Below are 18426 nucleotides of genomic sequence, written 5' to 3' on the forward strand. Positions count from 1 at the left end.
AGTTTCCTGAGAAAGTAACGCCAGGTCCGCCCTTTCTTACAGATTCATTCAGTGTTAAGCCTCTGAAGCCTCACAACACATCTAAGGCGTGTTAAAGTCAGAGTGATCCACATAGGCCTCAGTATTACCGTTTACCGTGCGCCATCTGTTGGAATGCATGCTGTAACATTACTACAAATGTTTGTGATGCACCTTCTGCTGAAATGACAAATGCAATCTGTTTTATTACTGCATCTGTTGGATTGATGGACGTAACAACCTGATGAACACTTTTTTTTACTAGCTATGCTACCCATCTCAAACTGGTTGAAATTTATGTAATCAATGTAAACCTCTTCATTAACATTTGCTTGCACCATCTGTTGGAATGTATACTGTAATGTGTGTAATGATGAATGCATTGCATTTGTCATTCCATCAGATGGCACATCACAAACCTTTGTAGTAATTAAGTGCATTACTATGCATATCAGTCTGTTATATGCCCTTTGGTACTGGATTTGTAAGAGTTGTGTTAATATTTTTGGTGCTCCATCTGTTGGAATGACATGCAGTGTATTATGTTACTGGAAATATGTATGCTGCACCACTTATTGGAATAACAGACATAGCAACCTGAGGGACAGACAGATACACAGACACTTATCCTTTTACTAGCTGTGGTACCTATCTAAGTAATCGGTTTAGGCTGCAGTGTTAACATTTGCAGTGCACCACCATCTGTTGGAATGTATTTTGTAAATCCTGTAGCAATAAAATGCATTGCATTTGTCTGTCCAACAAATGGCACATCAGATACATTTGTAGTAACAGAATGCATTACTAATAATGTTTGTGCTGCACCGTCTGTTGGAAATGACAAATGCAATACATATGTCTCTGTGATGTGCCTTTTGGTGTGGGATTCATAAAAGCAGTGATGAAGTAAATTACTACAAATATCTGTGCTGCACCGTCTGTTGGAAATGACAAATGCAATACATATGTCTCTGTGATGTGCCTTTTGGTGTGGGATTCATAAAAACAGTGATGAAGTGCATTACTACAAATGTCTGTGCTGCACCGTCTGTTGGAAATGACAAATGCAATATGTCTCTGTGATGTGCTATTTGGTATGGGATTCATAAAAACAGTGATGAAGTGCATTACTACAAATGTCTGTGCTGCACCGTCTGTTGGAAATGACAAATGCAATATGTCTCTGTGATGTGCTATTTGGTATGGGATTCATAAAAACAGTGATGAAGTGCATTACTACAAATGTCTGTGCTGCACCGTCTGTTGGAAATGACAAATGCAATATGTCTCTGTGATGTGCTATTTGGTATGGGATTCATAAAAGCAGTGATGAAGTGCATTACTACAAATGTCTGTGCTGCACCGTCTGTTGGAAATGACAAATGCAATATGTCTCTGTGATGTGCTATTTGGTATGGGATTCATAAAAACAGTGATGAAGTGCATTACTACAAATGTCTGTGCTGCACAGTCTGTTGGAAATGACAAATGCAATATGTCTCTGTGATGTGCTATTTGGTATGGGATTCATAAAAGCAGTGATGAAGTGCATTACTACAAATGTTTGTGCTGCACCATCTCTTGGAGTGATTGAGACACAACAACTAGACAGACGCACAGATACTTGTCCTTGTATGAAGGATTGTCCCCAGATATTTGTCTCTGCCCTGTCTCTCCTTTAATTCGAGACCATGGAAGGAGGAAAGCGCCACTGATCTAAAACCGTATCTTTTTTTTTTTTTTGATAAAAATCTAAATTTGTTCATTAAGAGGAGCGATCACAACATTGCACAGACTCCTCAATAACCGATCCATGCCTGTCCTCCTTATCTTGTAGAAATCTCCGAATGACCGAGCCGTCTGCAAGTTTCAGGATTACACAGACGTGCACAACCCGCCATTGTGTCATCGTCACTTCCTCAGAAGATGCCCACCCTGAGCGTGCCGTGGGGGGAGGATGTGTGACAACTTACATGAGCTGATAGCTCAGAGTGTGAAGCCGAGCTCCGCAGATGAGGCGAGTGGCTGGCCGCACTCATTGGTCGTCCCTCCCCACCAGATTGTGAGCCATTAACCCGACTGTGACAAGGAGGGACGTTCAGCAAGTCCTTTTGTTTGTTTGTTTCCTTGTTGTGTGGTGAGGCTGTTGTTTCCAGTGAAATGCCCATCCCTGGTGGTACCTGGCCTGTCACATGACTGGCTTTGTTGCTTGGGTGTGCTGAGCAGCCCCTCAAAGTGCAGCCAAGTCAGAGACTCTAGAAAGGAGTAAAGAGTTCTCGAGGAGTGTCACCAGCTGAGCTAATGTGTCACACGTGGCCATCTCCGCTCGGCCATTTATTGGGCTGAATGAGGTGTTCTGCCTCTAGAGCAGTCCTGACGAGGACAGGCCATTCGGCACAACAAGCTCGCCAGTGCTGTCAAGTCAAAATCTGAAGGTCCCTGAAGTCCTACTGTCCACAATTCTTGGTCAGTAACTGCATGTGTGAGTCTGGTTCTTTACATGAAGGAAAAGCTTCTAACATTTGTGTGAAATCTGGCATTAACAGTTTCCAGTGTTGTCCCCGTGTCCTGTTTGTGTTGAAGCTTTTACTTTAAAGTGACACTCGATGACTCGATGTGCAGATTCCCTTCACGATTCTACACACTTCAGTCAGGGCACCTGACAGTGTCGGTCACTTGAAAGGTTCAGCTCACAGTTCAGACCCCCAGAATCCACCTAGTCCCTCTCCTCTGGACTTCCTCTGCTATGTCATTGTAGGTCAAAACTCTAGACAGAACTCAAGGTGCCCTATTAGCTGAAGTGTCACCTCACTTGACTTGTACTGCACACACAGGGGGCACCTTAAAAAAAGGACAAGTGTGTGTGTGTCGGTCTAGTAGCTGTGTCTCTGCTATCCAACAGGTGGTGCATCACAAACATTAGCACTGCTTTTACGAATCCCACCCTAAACCACATATAGCAGAGACGCATTTGTCATTCCAACAGATGGCGCATCATACACATTTGCAATAAAATGTATTGCATTTGTCATTCCAAGCAGGTGTTGCATCACAGACATTAGCACTGCCTTTATGAAGCCCTCATAAATTCCAACAGATGGCGCATCAAACATTTTTAGTAATAAAGTGTATTGCATTTGCCATTCCAACTGATGGTGCATCCTAAGTGTTTGTAATAAAATATATTGCATTTGTCATTCCAAGCAGATGCTGCATCACAGACGTTAGCACTGATTTTATGAATCCCAGCAGAAATTGCTTATAAATTCTAACAGATGGTGCATCAAACATTTTTAGCAATAGTGTATTGTATTTGCCATTCCAACAGACGGTGCATCACAGACATTAGCACTGCTTTTACAAATCCCAGCCCAAAGTGCATTTAGCAGAGACCTATACATTGCATGCGTTATTCCAACAGATGGTGGTTTAGACATTTGTTGTATTGAATTTGTTACAAGTGTTTGTGATGTGCCACCTGCTGGAATGACAAATGCAATGCATTCCATTACTACGTCTGTTACAAAATACATTCCAACCAATGGTGCACTTCAAATGTTAACGCTGAGGTCCATGTTGCTTACTAAGGTTTCACCCATCTTAGACGGGTGGCACAGCTGGCGTTCACAGCCAGGAAACTCCCCATTGAGAACTCGGGGTCAAATCCTCAAGAGGCCAGGGCTGTCTTAACGCATGGGCATGCTGGGCAGTTGCCCGGGGGTCCCATGCCAACCTATGAATGTTGTAACTTGCTGAGCGGTTGTGTAGGTAGGGGGCCCAGTGTACTACTTTGCCCGGTTGGGGGTTTGGGGGCCTATAATGCTGTTAAGATGGCCATGCAAGATGAGGATGGACAAACAAAAAGCCACCAGTTCTGATTCTGCAAGAATGCGCGGCGGCCATCAGTCAGGATTGGGCCCAGAAGTTGATTGACAGCCTGCCAGGGCGAATCACAGAGGTCTTGGAAAAGAAAGAAGGGCCAACACTGCAGATATGGACACTCTGTGCATCAACTTCATGTCATTGTCAATCAAAGCCTTTGAAACTTCTGAGCTGCTCGTCATTCTCCTTCAGTATCTCATCTGATGCAAAGATCTATAAACACTGAAGCTGCAGACTTTGTGAACACCAACACTGGGGTCATTCTCAAAATGTCTGGCCATGACTATACGCACAGAACAAAGTGGGGCAGGACGGGCACAGAGAAATCAAATTAGAGCTGCCAACATGTAGTATGGGCATAGTGTCTCCACGGTGGATGAGTGGCAGAGATGAACGTTAGGCCCCAACTGTATATAATATACAATACAATTCAATTTATTTTTGTAGAGCCCAAAATCACACAAGGAGGGCTGCGGTGGGCTTTAACAGGACCAGCCTCTTGACAGCCCACCCCCCCCAACCCCCCAGCCTTGACTCTCTAAGACAACAAGAAAAACTCCCAATAAAACATCCATCCATCATCCAACCCGCTATATCCTAACTACAGGGTCACGGGGGGTCTGCTGGAGCCAATCCCAGCCAGCACAGGGCACAAGGCAGGAAACAAACCCCGGGCAGGGTGCCAGCTCACACGGACAATGTAGGATTGCCTATGCACCTAACCTGCATGTCTTTGGACTGTGGGAGGAAACCCACGCAGACATGGGGAGAACATGCAAACTCCACACAGGGAGGACCTGGGAAGCGAACCAGCACTACCCACTGTGCCACCGTGCAACCCCCCCCCAAAAAAAACCATTGTAGGGAAAAATGGAAGAAACCTCAGGAAAGGCAGTTCAAAAAGAGACCCCTTTCCAGGTAAGCTGGGTGTGCAGTGGACATCAAAGAGAAGGGGGGGGGGGTCAATGTAATAAAATAAAATACAGAGAAGTCACCCTCAATACAGTATAAAAATATTACAAGTACAGAGCAAAAGTTAACAGCAGATGATGTCACACCATATGATTGGTGTGTGTGTGTGTATAATACAATATATATATATATATATATATATATATATATATACACTCAAAAATGCAGAGAGGTGCCCCCCCGTGTAGTTGACCGACGCTGTCAGAGGGCAGGATGGGAAGATCAAGATGGCAGAGGGCTGAGTTCTCTCAAGATCTCTTATAGTTCTGTTGGCTCTCAAAGCCCCTCCACCTAGTGGTGCCACTGGTGTTTCTCCGTGCTGGATCATCAGATGCCCCCCCATGGGCACACCTTTCACCTTGAGCCCCAATACCAAAAGTGCCCTTATTTCAAGTGTACTGAGCGAGAGGAGGGTGGGCGCCGTGATTTACAATACCATAAAGTCCTAATCCTGTCAAAGCTCTGCTCTGAGGGGTGGCACACACTAAAGCTGGCATCGCGTTGCTCTTTCTCTGCGCTCTGTAGTCCGACTGTCAGAAGCTTATTTTATTTTTTTTCTTTTCCTCGGTGACTGCACCGCCGTGTATGTGTGGCACACACTGAAACATCACTTGAATTGTGGTGGGTGACCTGGGTGTCCTGGTGGAGTTCTGGGCGCTCCCTGTGTGGAGTCTGCATGTTTCCCCACCCCCCTTTGTCCTTGTCCTCTCACAGGGCAGGTGGACTGGCAGTGATCTATTTACCCCCCCCCCCCCCGTGTGTGTGTGTGTGTATGTTTGCCCTGGCATGGTGGTCTCCAGCTTCCTCTGTGCCCCTCCTGAGGATACATGGGTTATGAAACTGGACAGACTGATGCAGAAGCCTCTCGTAAATTGTTTATTTTTAACCACTTTACTGGCAGTACATAATTTTCTATAAAAATAATAAAACATAATGCATCAAAACAATGCTTGGACAAACATTAAGAGAGAAAAGACAATTCCCCAGAACTGACTGTGCAGTGCCACTCCCAGCGCCATCTTATCTGCCAAAGAAAACAAATAAAAATGTCGCCGTTGGGTCAAAACTGAATAGGACAGCCTCGGGTTTGGGAGGAGGAAGACTAAAAATAAAAACAAGCGGGCACACAAATGAAACATCTGAACACATGGGGGGGGGGGGGCACATTTTTGTGTTATTTTTTAAGCCCCCATTAGGTTAAATTCCACCAGCTTTGCTCCTGTGTTGCCACACGCTTTTGTTCGCCCCAGTGTGCCAGCCCGGCCCGCTCTCGTCATGAATGAAAACAAAGACCAACGTCCTGCGTGTCGTGGATGAAAGCCTCTTTGTTCCGTCCCAGTGCCCCTGAGTGCCTTCTGAGATTTTTCAGGTAACAAAGGTGGGAATTCTGCAATCGGGCAACGCAATAATAATCTATATTACTAAACGACAGTTTAATTTACGCACAGACGGTGGACGCAGGACACATGAGGCGCATGCGCACTGCACCACGGCGCCCCAGAGTCAAACGCAGTGGCTTCCCAGAGTCAGTAGGTGGTGCCCAAGCACCACAACCTGTAAACTACACTTGCTCTAATCCTCTATGCCAGCTGTCGGTGTGGCATATTAGAATCACATAACGGTACTTCAGTATTAAATGTAAGTTGGATTATACTTCCTAACAGTAAACGACTTCTACCTAACGACACGGCCACAGCACAACAAAGACGAGACCGCGATGATAAAAACAATACATGGAGGCTCCTACAACGCACTTCACACACACCAGAAGCAAAGACGTCACGGCTCCACAAATGAAAGAGCTCAACTAACAAATACAAAACGAGCCCGCATGGATAAACACAATGAACGAAGGCGCCCACAATGCCCTTCTGATACAGCAGAGGCAAAGGAGTCACAGCTCCAAATGGAAGGAGCTCAATGATTAGTAATACAAACACAAGCCCGTATGGATAAAAACAATGAACGAAGGCGCCCACACAAAGACACTGCTTTAGTACAAATAGGTTTATTTAATTAAATTAAATTTTCCCCGGACGCAGTCACCCTCCTTGATATTTTATCCCTGCAAGTATCGGAGGGAACAGAAAGTGATTGCGATTCTTTCGAGAATCGCGGGGTTACTGGTAATAATAATAATGGAGGGGGAGTCAGAATCACGTCAACACTAATGGTACCGCTATACAGTTTATGTGCCACATGATGGTGAACAGCTGTAAGTCGTCTCACACATACAGTCATATGAAACAGTTTGGGACCCCCTCTTAATTCTTTAGATTTTTGTTTCTCGTTGGCTGAACTTCCTTTTAATGTCTGACATGCCTTATGGACACAGTAGGATTTCAGCAGTGACATGAAGTTTATTGGATTAATGGAAAATATGCAATATGCATCATAACAAAATTAGGCAGGTGCATAAATGTGGGCCCCCCAACAGAGATATGACATCAATACTTAGTGGAGCCTCCTTTTGGCCTCTAGACGCTGTCCTCCTATAGCCTCTGATTAGTGTCTGATTCTGGATGGAGGTCTTGTTCACCATTCTTCATACCAAATCTCTCCAGTTCACTTCAATTTGATGGACAGCCTGCTTCAAATCATCCCATAGATTTTCGATGATATTCAAGTCAGGGGACTGTGACGGCCATTCCAGAACATTGTACTTCTCCCTCTGCATGAATGCCTTTGTAGATTTCCAACTGTGTTTTAGGTCATTGTCTTGTTGGAATATCCAACCCCTGCGTAACTTCAACTTTGTGACTGATGCTTGAACATTATCCTGAAGAATTGGTTGATATTGGGCTGAATTCATCAGACCCTCGACTTTAACAAGGGCCCCAGTCCCTGAACTGGCCACACAGCCCCACAGCCTGATGGAACCTCCACCAAATGTGACAGTAGGTAGCAGGTGTTTTTCTTGGAATGCAGCGGTGTTCTTCTGCCATGCAAAGCGCTTTTTGTTTTGACCAAATAACTCCATTTGTGTCTCATCAGTCCAAAGCACTTTGTTCCCAAAATGAATGTGGCTTGTCTACATGAGCATTGGCATACAACAAGCGACTCTGTGGTGTGAGTGGAGAAAGGGCTTCTGTCTCATCACCCTGCCATACAGATGTGCTGAATTGTAGAACGATGTACAGATACACCATCTGCAGCCAGATGTTTGTAGCCGCCTTAAGGCTGAGGTCAGACCCCCCTGTGAAGGACCCTCGTATCCAAAGCTTGCGGTGAGTGTACGGATGTTGATTGACCAGCACAACAAGAGTTTGGCTTCATGACGTCCTCCTGCCGAGTGCCCCCCATGGCTGCTCTGATCGGCTTCTCGATCTCCCACTCCCCTCTTCCCCCGAGATACTTAAAGCCCCACATTCCCAATCCGAGTTAGAGGTGCTGACCCCCCTCTCCTGGACTCGTCCCACTCGGCTGTGAACTGTCACCAGTGGTCTCCAGCTGATGACACCAATAGGACCACAATCACTTGCAAAGAAAGCCGCGATGCCATCCTGATCTTGCCAGGACCGGACCCCCTGAACCTTTTGGCAGCACCTCAGAAACATCTGTCCATAAGAGTTGTGGAATGAGGTCCATGTGAGGACCACCTGCCCGGATGCTCCTCGGCTTTTCCAAGAATGTGCTGGTAAAGGATTCTATGCCAGTGTTTTTCTACTTTAGCACTGCAGACACAGTCCTGAGGGTCCGTGGTTGTGTGAGTGGGCCTGCTGGCATAGCACAGAGGCTCTCATTTAGAGAGACCCCAATAAAACTCCATGGGGGACTGTAAGCGCTGATGATAAAACAGCAGGATAATTATGAAATCGCTAAACCTCGAGGCACAGCAGGGGTAGACCACTTGGTCAGTATTGGCCGATATGTGACATGTGACCTGCTGCTATGTTCTTAAAGACCCCCCCTTTACAGCCCATTTGAGCCTGTAAGTCATTTAAGTGGATTCAGTTTACCCCAACATTAAACGTGGGTCTCCGGTGCCCACGTCATGTCCAGGCACCCCACCTACACACAGCAGCTTGGGGTTAGTGGTCTCGCTCACGTTAATCTACACAGCACAGCGCGCCACGAGAAAAATGGAAAAGAAGGTGACAGGCCACACCACCATGAAGGAGCTGTAGTGCAATAGCACGATGCCAGAGGTGTGACGGGCTCGTAAAGGATGTGCCAACTCGAGTTCGCCCACTACACTGGCATTTCAAAGCCACGCGGGTGACGGGGCTGCCCACCTCTTCCACGGTTTACCTGATGGCCACCGTCACCCCTCACAGTTGTTCTGTCCTGACTTGTCCTATGTGGGTCGAGAATGTCGTTTGGGTTTCCACACACGTGATTTCAGTTACCCCGAGGGTCACCGGGTGACTGTGCTGTGACAGATGTCTTCATTTACCAGGTGACTTCAGGATTGGTCACCCAGAGCTGGCCAGGACTTGGATGGGAGACCAAGTAGAAACAAGCTTGGGGGGGATGCGGACGGGACACTGTCCTATAAAAATGGTGAGATGTAACCCAAGGTCCTGACCCCTCTCTGTGGTCACTAAAGACCCCTGGGCATCCTTTATAATGAGTAGGGGGTGTCCTCTAATCATCCCCTGTCCTCTCCTTCACCCCTTCAACAGCTCGTGTGTGCGGAGCGTTCAGGTGCAGAAATGGCTGCCGCCCCCTCCTCCAGATGGGTCCTGCCCATTAGTGGTGGGTGAAGTGGCTGCCCACTCACTCTGTAAAGTGCTTTGAGTAGTGAGACCAGCGCGATATAAATATTATGAATTATTAGGATTTTTAGAAATCGTTTTAGGTCTCATTTAATAAGTGATACGTAGGCCCAGTGAGTAGCGAGCAGCTTTTGTTATTGAAAATGTCACCTGCTGCCATCGTTCATTCGTGAGTGGTCACGGTGGGTCGCCTGTGCCAGTCTCTCTCTCTCAGTATTGGGGTCATGACCCAGGCTGCCATTGTCAGTTTGTGAGTGGGTCACCTGTGCCACTGATGGGTTGTGGGCCACGTTTGTCAGTTCGTGAGTGGACCTTTGGTGGGTCGCCTAAGCGGTTGCCCGTGCTGCATGGTTTGTGTTTGCTTGCCAGCGTTTTAAGGGGGCCGTTTGCAGTTGCTGCTGGTGGGTCGTCGGGGAATTTAAAAAGTGGAGTGGGGGGGGGGGGGGGCATTAAAGCTGAGAAGTGCTGGTGTTGGGCGATGGACTCGAATTCAAACAAACCCTAAAGGACCCTCGGAGAGTCAGGAGACCCTGTGGATCCTGTCCGTTTCTAGAACATTCTTACCCTTTTTGTTTTCCCGTGACCCTCGGCTGAGAGAGAATACCAGCCGACTGAACTCTGTTGGCTGTGAATTGGCGCACAGCTATATTGGCGTCACCTTCGAGTTGCTGCGGATCATTTATTTTATCAACGATTAATCCATCAAGCGCTTCATCGATTAACTCTACAGCTGATTTTGACCAAATAATAACTGAGTGGCATTTGATGTATTTAACAAAAATTGAAAAGACAGCAACAGCAACGACGTATTCACAAGAAATGTCTGAGTGGGCTTTAACGGCGGCCCCCCCATGGAAGATATCCTGTGAAAAGGCAAGTCAGAGAGTGGCACCCCACCCTATCCACACACTATACTGTACCCGTCCCACCTTGATGTTGGGCATGCAGTGGGCGTCGGACAATTGGAGTAAACACAAAACAGAAGTGTGAGGAGAGCGTCGAGGGCCGGTGGGACAGATGGACAGACATTTCAGTGTGAGGTACGTATCGGAATTTGGCATTAGTGGGACATTAAAAACCAGTAGTGAGATCAAAAGAAACGAGTCGTAAAACACTAAGAACGGAAAAGTGAATCGTAGGGCGCAGAACAGGAGGGCAGCCATTATGAAGGGTCGTCTTTCTACTCATCTCCTTTACCCTCCCTGATGTCCTAAGAGATTCTTTAATAGTAGAACATCAGTCGAGGAGGAGGTGAAGAGCATCAGGAATAGTAAAGGGGGATTAAAAGACACAGGCTGTGAAATAGCGGACCCTCTAAACTCACATTTGTCACAAGTGGAGAACCTCCGAGCAGTAACAGGGACTACTAAGGAGCTGCTGAGGGAGAAACTGCAGAGAGAGAAGAGCTCCGCAGATTAAAGAGGCTGACATCCAACACATCAGCAGGACCTGATCAGATTTACCCTCAAGGCTAGCGAGTACAGATTGTAACAGACGGCCGGGACCCCCCTGAGCTGGCAGGATGGGAGAAGGCAGCTACTTTTGGACACCGCCTCCCCCAAGTCGCTAGATGGCAGCTCCCCTGGAGTGTAGTGTCCCATGGGGCATCCTGGGACTTGGAGTTCGGTATCTCAATCCCTGTTGGGTGCCCCCCAGGGGGTGCTGTGAATGGACCTGGGGAGTCGTACCTCCCTTGTAGCCCAGACATCCTTGTGAGTCAAGAGGACGGACATCCGGGATGAAGTAAAATTAAAACTCAAGTTTTCCACCGAGCCAGTCGCATGGACAGAAGAGCAGAAGCATTCTTGGGGTCGGGCGCTATAAAAACAGGAGTGCTGTGAACTCCAGCCAGCGAGCCGGAGATAGAGAGAGGAGAACTGCGCTTGTGATTTACTTGTCTGTTAAATTGTGGCTGTGGTGCTTGGAGAGAGGAAGATAAAGAAGGAGAGAGTAAGATGATGAAGAAGAAGAGGATAAAGAAGATGGAGAGATGAAGAGGATAAAGGAGAGAGGAAGATGAAGAAGAGGATAAAGGAGAGAGGAAGATGAAGAAGAGGATAAAGGAGAGAGGAAGATGAAGATGAGACGAAAAGGATAAAGAAGAACAAGTGGATAAAGAAGTTGAAGAAGATAAAGGAGAGAGAAAGATGAAGAGGAAGATGATGGAGAGAGGAAGATGAAGAGAATAAAGAAGATGAAGAAGATAAAGGAGAGAGGAAGATGAAGAGGATAAAGAAGATGATGAAGAAGAAGAAGAGGATAAAGAAGAACAGGAAGATTTTACCTGGTGCCCTGATGGTCTGTCTGTTGGGTTTAAAGGGGCAACAGTGACCTCTAGTGCCCACAAGATAGAAACCCTTGACGTGTATTATTAGGAAGTCACTGGGCACTGGAGAGACTCCCAAAGGGACTGGGAAATAGCAAATATCATCCTGTTATATGACAAGGGTGACGGGGCAGATCAGAGCAACTAGAGGACAGTAAGATTAACATGAAACATCGCAGGAGAATGAATGGAAGGAATTAAGGAGAAGATTGAGCAACACCTGGCAAGGACAGGACAGTTGGCGTGGGATCAGACGAGGGGCTCGTGTTTTACTAATCGGCTTGAATTCTATGAGGAGGACACCCAAGGAGACGACCAGAGGGGAGCAGATGATGATCTTGATCAGGACTGTCAGAGAGCATTTGATGAGGTGCCACCCGAGGGGTGGGCATCAAACAAAAAAGTGGCAGTGCAGGGCGTGGGTGAAGAATTGGATCAGACACAAAGAAGAGGGCAATGTTTTATCAGAATTGGGTGACGTCAAGAGTGGGGGGCAGTGTGGGGGTCCCTGTTATTTCTAATATATCTGCTCTTTTGATTTTGCTTGCGTCTCTTCCTTTCCTTTTTTGTTCCTTTTCTTCTCCCGTTCCAGCGGCGTCTTAATTTTGACCCATGGAGAGTCGTAAAGGACACTAGGACCAGTCGTGTACCATTGGCGTGCAAACGTGATCAGTGCCAGTCTCTCCGTTAAACCCGCTGTAGCCTCAGGATCCCCCAGCACACACACTCGGACCCCACACGTGTCGAACGTCCCTTTATTCCCAGTGCTGTTGTCCCTCTTACTCCTGATGACTTTCATTTCCACCTTGATGATCGGTGCCAACACCTCAACATAACGTTATAAAGCGGACCTCTGGTTTTATTGCTAATCGCTGGTGAAGTTTTCTTTCGGCTCCACCAGGTGACAGTTCAAGTGTTCTAAGTGGCAGAAATTTATGAGCGAAGGGTGACAGCGCCACTCTGGAGGGCGCGTTAAACAGACTGGCTTGCTGTGTCGAGCAGCCCGATGTCCTGAAACGCCACCTCAGCTCAGTGTGTTCTCGAGTGACGATGACGGTGGCTGAAGAAATCCTGTGGCTGTGACGTCCACGCCAGCGTGAATTTCTGGAGGTGGCCCACCACACGGCACTAACAGAACCCTTCGTCAAACAGCCCAGTTGGTCTCGCTAACGGTGCTGCTCTCACCCCGCCCCGTGTGCCCTCTTTGTCTGTTGAGCTCGTGCCAGTGCAGACCACCACCCGCTCTTTACCTCTTTTCAGAAATCTCTTCAGTGCCCGAGTGACGTTTGATCTGCATTGGCACACACACCGTATGGCAGCCACAGTACTGAATGCTCGTCATCGTATGAATTGGCAGAGTGGCATTGTGGGTGGGCAGGTGGACCCCAGAAACACACAGCCTGCCTTCTCAGTTCCCAGCTTCACTAACCAGTGTGTCCATGAGGGGCTCCTCCGACTGTCCTAACATGCATGAAGACCACCACGGTCCATGAGAGCCCCCCCTATGTAAAGGTGCTATATAAGAACTGGGGTTTACTATGCAGTTTTGACCTTTTCATGAACTCTCTTAATGCCCGCCTGACGTTTACTCTGTACCAACGTGCACATTGGGTAAAGCTGTCTGTATGCCAGCGCTGACTCATCGTGGTCCTGTGAGCTGGCAGAGTGGCATAGTGAGTGGGCTGTGTGTCCCCAAGTCGTCATACACACGTCCATTTGTACATAAATGGTGCCATGTAGCGGGTAAAGGCGCTATATCAGTTACGAGGTCTTACACCTGCATTGCTCTCACACAGCGAGTGCCACGCTTCTCTCCGGCTCATGTCCTTCAGGTTTTCCAATGTGCCAAATCCGAAGAGTGCCTGAATGGAGTGATGCCAGGTTTGATGATGAGGAGGAGGGCGCCGGCCATTGACAGTGCAAATAAACACAAAGTTGTGCCCCCTGCTCGGACCACTCAAGTGAGTCCTAGCTTGTAAATCTTTGGAAATTCTGGTCTGCTGGTGGGCAGTGCCAGCTGTGCCCAATGACTTTCCACATTGGTTTTGCAGTCAGCCATTGTGTCTCACGTATACTTGGCATTTCACTGTTCTGTGGTGGTCAAAGCGACTGGCATTTGGAAACGCACGGTCAAGTGGAAATCGGGCAGTCAGATGCACCCCACCAAAGCTGATCCCACACATGCTCAAGTGGTGGAGACTGCAGAAGGGGCGAGATGTTTGACCCCTGAGACGTTTCTGAGCCACTCAAGTGGGATTGGTAGGTCAGAAAAGGGACATGAGGACATTGTGACAGAAGTGAGGCATTCGTTTTTGGGGTCACAGGTATCTGTACTCTCCGGCGGTGCCCCCTCTTGACCCACCTCTGCCATTTTTATCCCTGCAGGTATGAAAGTGAACTGCACCTGAGAAGGAAGGATGGCCATGATGAGCTCCAGGCGCTCTTTCTTCCTGGGCTTCATGGTGGGCACCTGCACTTTGTATTTCTTCCTGACGCAGGTGCCCCTTAACAAGAACTTCTTCCACAAGATGAACCTGCCAGTCACCTCCAAGAACAAGGCCGTGGTGGAAAACGAGAACCTGAACTGGAGGGTCGACGGGCCGGCCCTGATCAACCTGGAGCACCCTCACCTGAAAGGTAGGCACGACTTGGCTGGCGATGGCAGCCCGGCTTAACCCCCCTGTTTGCAAACGGTGCCCATTCTGTCTGTCTCCCTGTTGGCAGGTGAGGACAGCCGTGTGGCCGATGACATCTACAACAAGGTGCGCATTCTGTGCTGGGTCATGACGGGTCCGGCCAACCTGGAGAAGAAAGCCCGCCACGTGAAGGCCACCTGGAGCCGCCACTGCAACATGGTGATCTTCATGAGCTCCACCGACGACCCCAACTTCCCCACCATAGGCCTGGACACCAAGGAGGGGCGCGACCAGCTCTACTGGAAGACCATCCGCGCCTTCCACTACCTGGAGCAGCACCACTTCAACGAGGCCGACTGGTTCCTCAAGGCGGACGACGACACCTTCATCGTGGTGGACAACTTGCGTTTGGTCCTCGCCAACTACACCCCCGACGAGCCCATCTACTTCGGCAAGCGCTTCCGGCCCTTCGCCAAGCAGGGCTACATGAGCGGCGGCGCCGGGTACGTCCTCAGCAAGGAGGCCCTGCGCCGCTTCGTGGAAGGCTTCCGCACCAACGTCTGCTCCCACACCAGCTCCGTGGAGGACCTGGCGCTGGGGCAGTGCATGGAGAAGATGGGCGTGCTGGCGGGCGACTCACGTGACTCTCTGCACCGGGAGACCTTCCACCCCTTTGTCCCCGAAAGTCACCTCACCGGCAAGTTCACCAAGTCCTTCTGGTACTGGAACTACTGCTACTACCCTGTTGTGGAGGTGAGTGGGGCGGGGTTTGGGACCACCCTGTAAGAGCTAGGGGGGGCAGTGGGGGAAGAGAGGTGGCACAGGGCAGTGCCATATGCATTAGGGTAAAATAGGTGACGGGGTCAGGTCTGTGACACCCACTGGGGGGGTTAGAGTGTCTGTCGGTGCTCTTTGAGGAGCCAAGTGGCTGTGGCGGGTGACGCCCTGTTGTATTGTGCCCGTCATGTAGTGCCTTTCCAGTCAATCCTGTGATTTAGTGCCTTGTCTGTTTATGAATCCCACCAGTATAGCGCCCCCTCCTGTCCCATCTGTTTGACGGATACTGCCCAGGAAGCTTACCCAGACTGGCACAAGGCCCTAGATGGCAGCCACAACCCCATTCCAAAGGGCATCATGCCAACTCTGGCCCCATTGGGGTCCCAGGTGGCTCTGAAAGGGACTGTTTGTGAACCCTTCTAGCTTGGGCTCCAGCATCACCTAGAACTGCTGGGGTTTTAGGGGGGGGTGTTGACTGAGGACGATGAAGATGGAGAGCCGTAGAGAGCCGTGGGCTGAAACTGCGCTTGCGCTGGAAGAGTTCGAGACGCTCATTGGGCTCAGCGCTTGTGTTTGTGGAGCCGCAGCGCCCTCTGGTGACCGCAGTCTGTCTGTACACGTTATTGAGCACCGTCTGACTGTCATGGAGGCCCGTTCGTGGCTGTGGGTCTTTTTTACTGTCACATTGTGCCCTGTCTGTCTGTCTGTCGTGTTGTGCCTTTCCCGTCTCCGTATCTTTTTTTTTTTTTATCGCTTCTTTCACATCGCACCCCCCACCCCCGGACAGTCCGATGTCCGTCTTTCGTGCACTCCGCACCTCGCCATGATTACCGACTCCTCACCCGCAGGCTTCCCACGCTGAACTTGTCCCTCTGCCCCTGCTCTTGTCACCATGTCCAGTCACATAGGTTTGTGCATCGGCACAGACGAGACAGGACTTCGTATCCCAATTCTCTGGCATGCTGTTGGCTCCTCTTTGTGGTGCCCTCCATGGTGGCACATACTTTCCGATTAATGGTCGAGTGGCCCTGGGCCTGCCATATGTTAGGATGAGGCTGCCACCTGCCAGTGAGCGCTGCACACTACAACTGAATGCCCCTTTCAATTTGCGGCAGGGCAGTTGTGGAGGCTGTGAGGTCCGAGGGCACCACCTGTCAGTAAGCAGTCTGCCAGTATATGCCAGGTGTCATCTCTGGGCTCTTTCCGTGACTGGTCCCCAATACTTACACCTGACTTCAGGCTCTTGGGCACCTTTCTTGGCCCCATGTGTCATTTCTGGCCAGATGACTGAGGGTGCCATGTTAAATACCCGTTTGATTTGATCTTCTTCTCTTTGTCCCTTCAGGGTCCCCAGTGCTGCTCTGACCTCGCCGTCTCCTTCCATTACGTGAGCGCCGAGCTCATGTACATCCTGGAGTACTACACCTACCACCTGCGGGCATACGGCTACCAGTACCGCTACAACCCCGGACTGCCCGAGAACTATGCCAGGCTGCCAGCCCACAAGGACACAGAGCAGGAGTCTGGCAAGAACAACTCACTGGATGCCCATCTGGAGAAGACAGTGTGACACCACTGGCTGCCAATCTGCTGGCCAGGACCTCTTTGGCTGATTTGTGTCTCCACTTGGCAGCAGGATGGGTGAGGGTATTCGAGGGGGACTCTGTTAAAAATACTGATGGGGGCTGGCATGTGGAAGACCATGCCAACCAAACTCCACTAATGTGAACTTGAGCCACAGGACCAAAGGAGCCGGGGCCCCCCCAGCCTGGCACATCCAGCTAAACCAAAGAGGGTGCCAATGTGGTGCCAGACCTGGGTGTTGGGGTTGAAGGAGGCCGCTGGCAGCAGCCCACTCGGGGCACACTATGAATGTAAAAGGAGGAGCCGATGAGGACTGCAGGGCATTGTTTTGTTTTTTTTGAACCAGCAGATGCTTTGCTGTGCCCTATCTTGTGCCCGCAGGGTGCCATCATCTGGTTCTACCGATGATATGCGCGAAATTAAAGTAATTTGTGTCAAAGGTGTGCTGCCCACTGCTCTGATCTTTTTTTTCGTCTCTGCCTGCCGTGTGTTCGTTGAGTGGGCACAGGAAGCAGGCCACTCTAGTGGACCATCGTGCCCCCCAAATCCCCCGGAAAGGACACACAGGACCACCAGTTTTATTTAAATAAAAAAAAAACTTTGTTGTTGCTTCTCGTTCATCTGAAGCCACAGAGTGAAAGGAGCAAATGAAAAGCAAGCGAGTGGGACGGGGGGGTCGTGTCTCTTCTGGTGACCCTCGTGCCAGGCCCGCGTGACGAGCAACGGCTCGTTCCACACAACACGATGATTCTGGTTTTACCGAAGGGGGCGCGGCAGTCCGTTCTGCTGGTCAGCGAGGTGCCCACGCTGGAGGTGCCCGCTGGTGGTCCTACACACTGCGACGAAACCTGAAAACAAGAAGGTGGGGTGGTTAGGGTGCTGGAAACGGGCCGCTGTGCCCCGCATGGCTGACCACCAGCTGTGCCAACATCCTCACCTGCCTTTGCAGAGGCGGGGAAAGAGGATTTCCATCAAGTCCGGGTAGGCGGCGGCCTCCTCCTTCAGCGGGGTGGGATCCTCTGCTGTGGAGAGTAGAGGGGGGGGGGGGCTTGGGTTAGGTCAGGGTGTGGGTATTTAGCGCCTGGGCTGCCAGCGGAGCCAGCTTACCTGTATCTAAAATTTCGGCGACCCATCAGCCCCACAAAGAAGTCGTGCATGTCCCCTGGAAGAGCCACAAGAGGTTAAAGAGCGGTGCCACTGGCCGATGCCCACAGGACGCGGACCCCCCACTGGTCACACACTTGTACTTCTTTTTTGTTGTGGCAGTGACGGCTCCACAAGTCCTAAAATGGAAACATAAGAGAGGGTCACAGGGTGGCACACGCTATCCTCTCGCTCTTTGGCTGGCATCCGGTGGGTGGGCCGCTTTAAGAACCCCTCGTTTTTACACCCAGGGGCCCGAACGCTCACCATCTATGACACTGGGGGGGGGGGTCACCTAATCACCTGAAAAGTACAGAGTGGCTAAGACCGCAGCCCGAGGTGACAGGAGGGCACAATATGGCATTGGAAA

At 49.6% G+C, this 18426-nt stretch overlaps 1 protein-coding gene across 1 annotated transcript in view; it reads left to right on the top strand.

Annotated features, from left to right (window-relative positions):
- c1galt1lb (core 1 synthase, glycoprotein-N-acetylgalactosamine 3-beta-galactosyltransferase 1, like b) overlaps window positions 1-17352 on the top strand; it is a 29786-nt gene extending 12434 nt beyond the window's left edge. The window contains exons 2-4 of the mRNA XM_028798672.2: window positions 14302-14553; window positions 14641-15305; window positions 16675-17352. Of these exons, the coding sequence (XP_028654505.1) occupies window positions 14334-14553; window positions 14641-15305; window positions 16675-16899 (1110 nt within the window). The 5' untranslated portion in view covers window positions 14302-14333 and the 3' untranslated portion in view covers window positions 16900-17352. The remainder of the gene's footprint in view (window positions 1-14301; window positions 14554-14640; window positions 15306-16674) is intronic.
- Window positions 17353-18426: the final 1074 nt, after the last annotated feature.

Source organism: Erpetoichthys calabaricus, chromosome 3 (genome assembly GCF_900747795.2).
Source record: "Erpetoichthys calabaricus chromosome 3, fErpCal1.3, whole genome shotgun sequence".
NCBI lineage: Eukaryota > Metazoa > Chordata > Cladistia > Polypteriformes > Polypteridae > Erpetoichthys > Erpetoichthys calabaricus.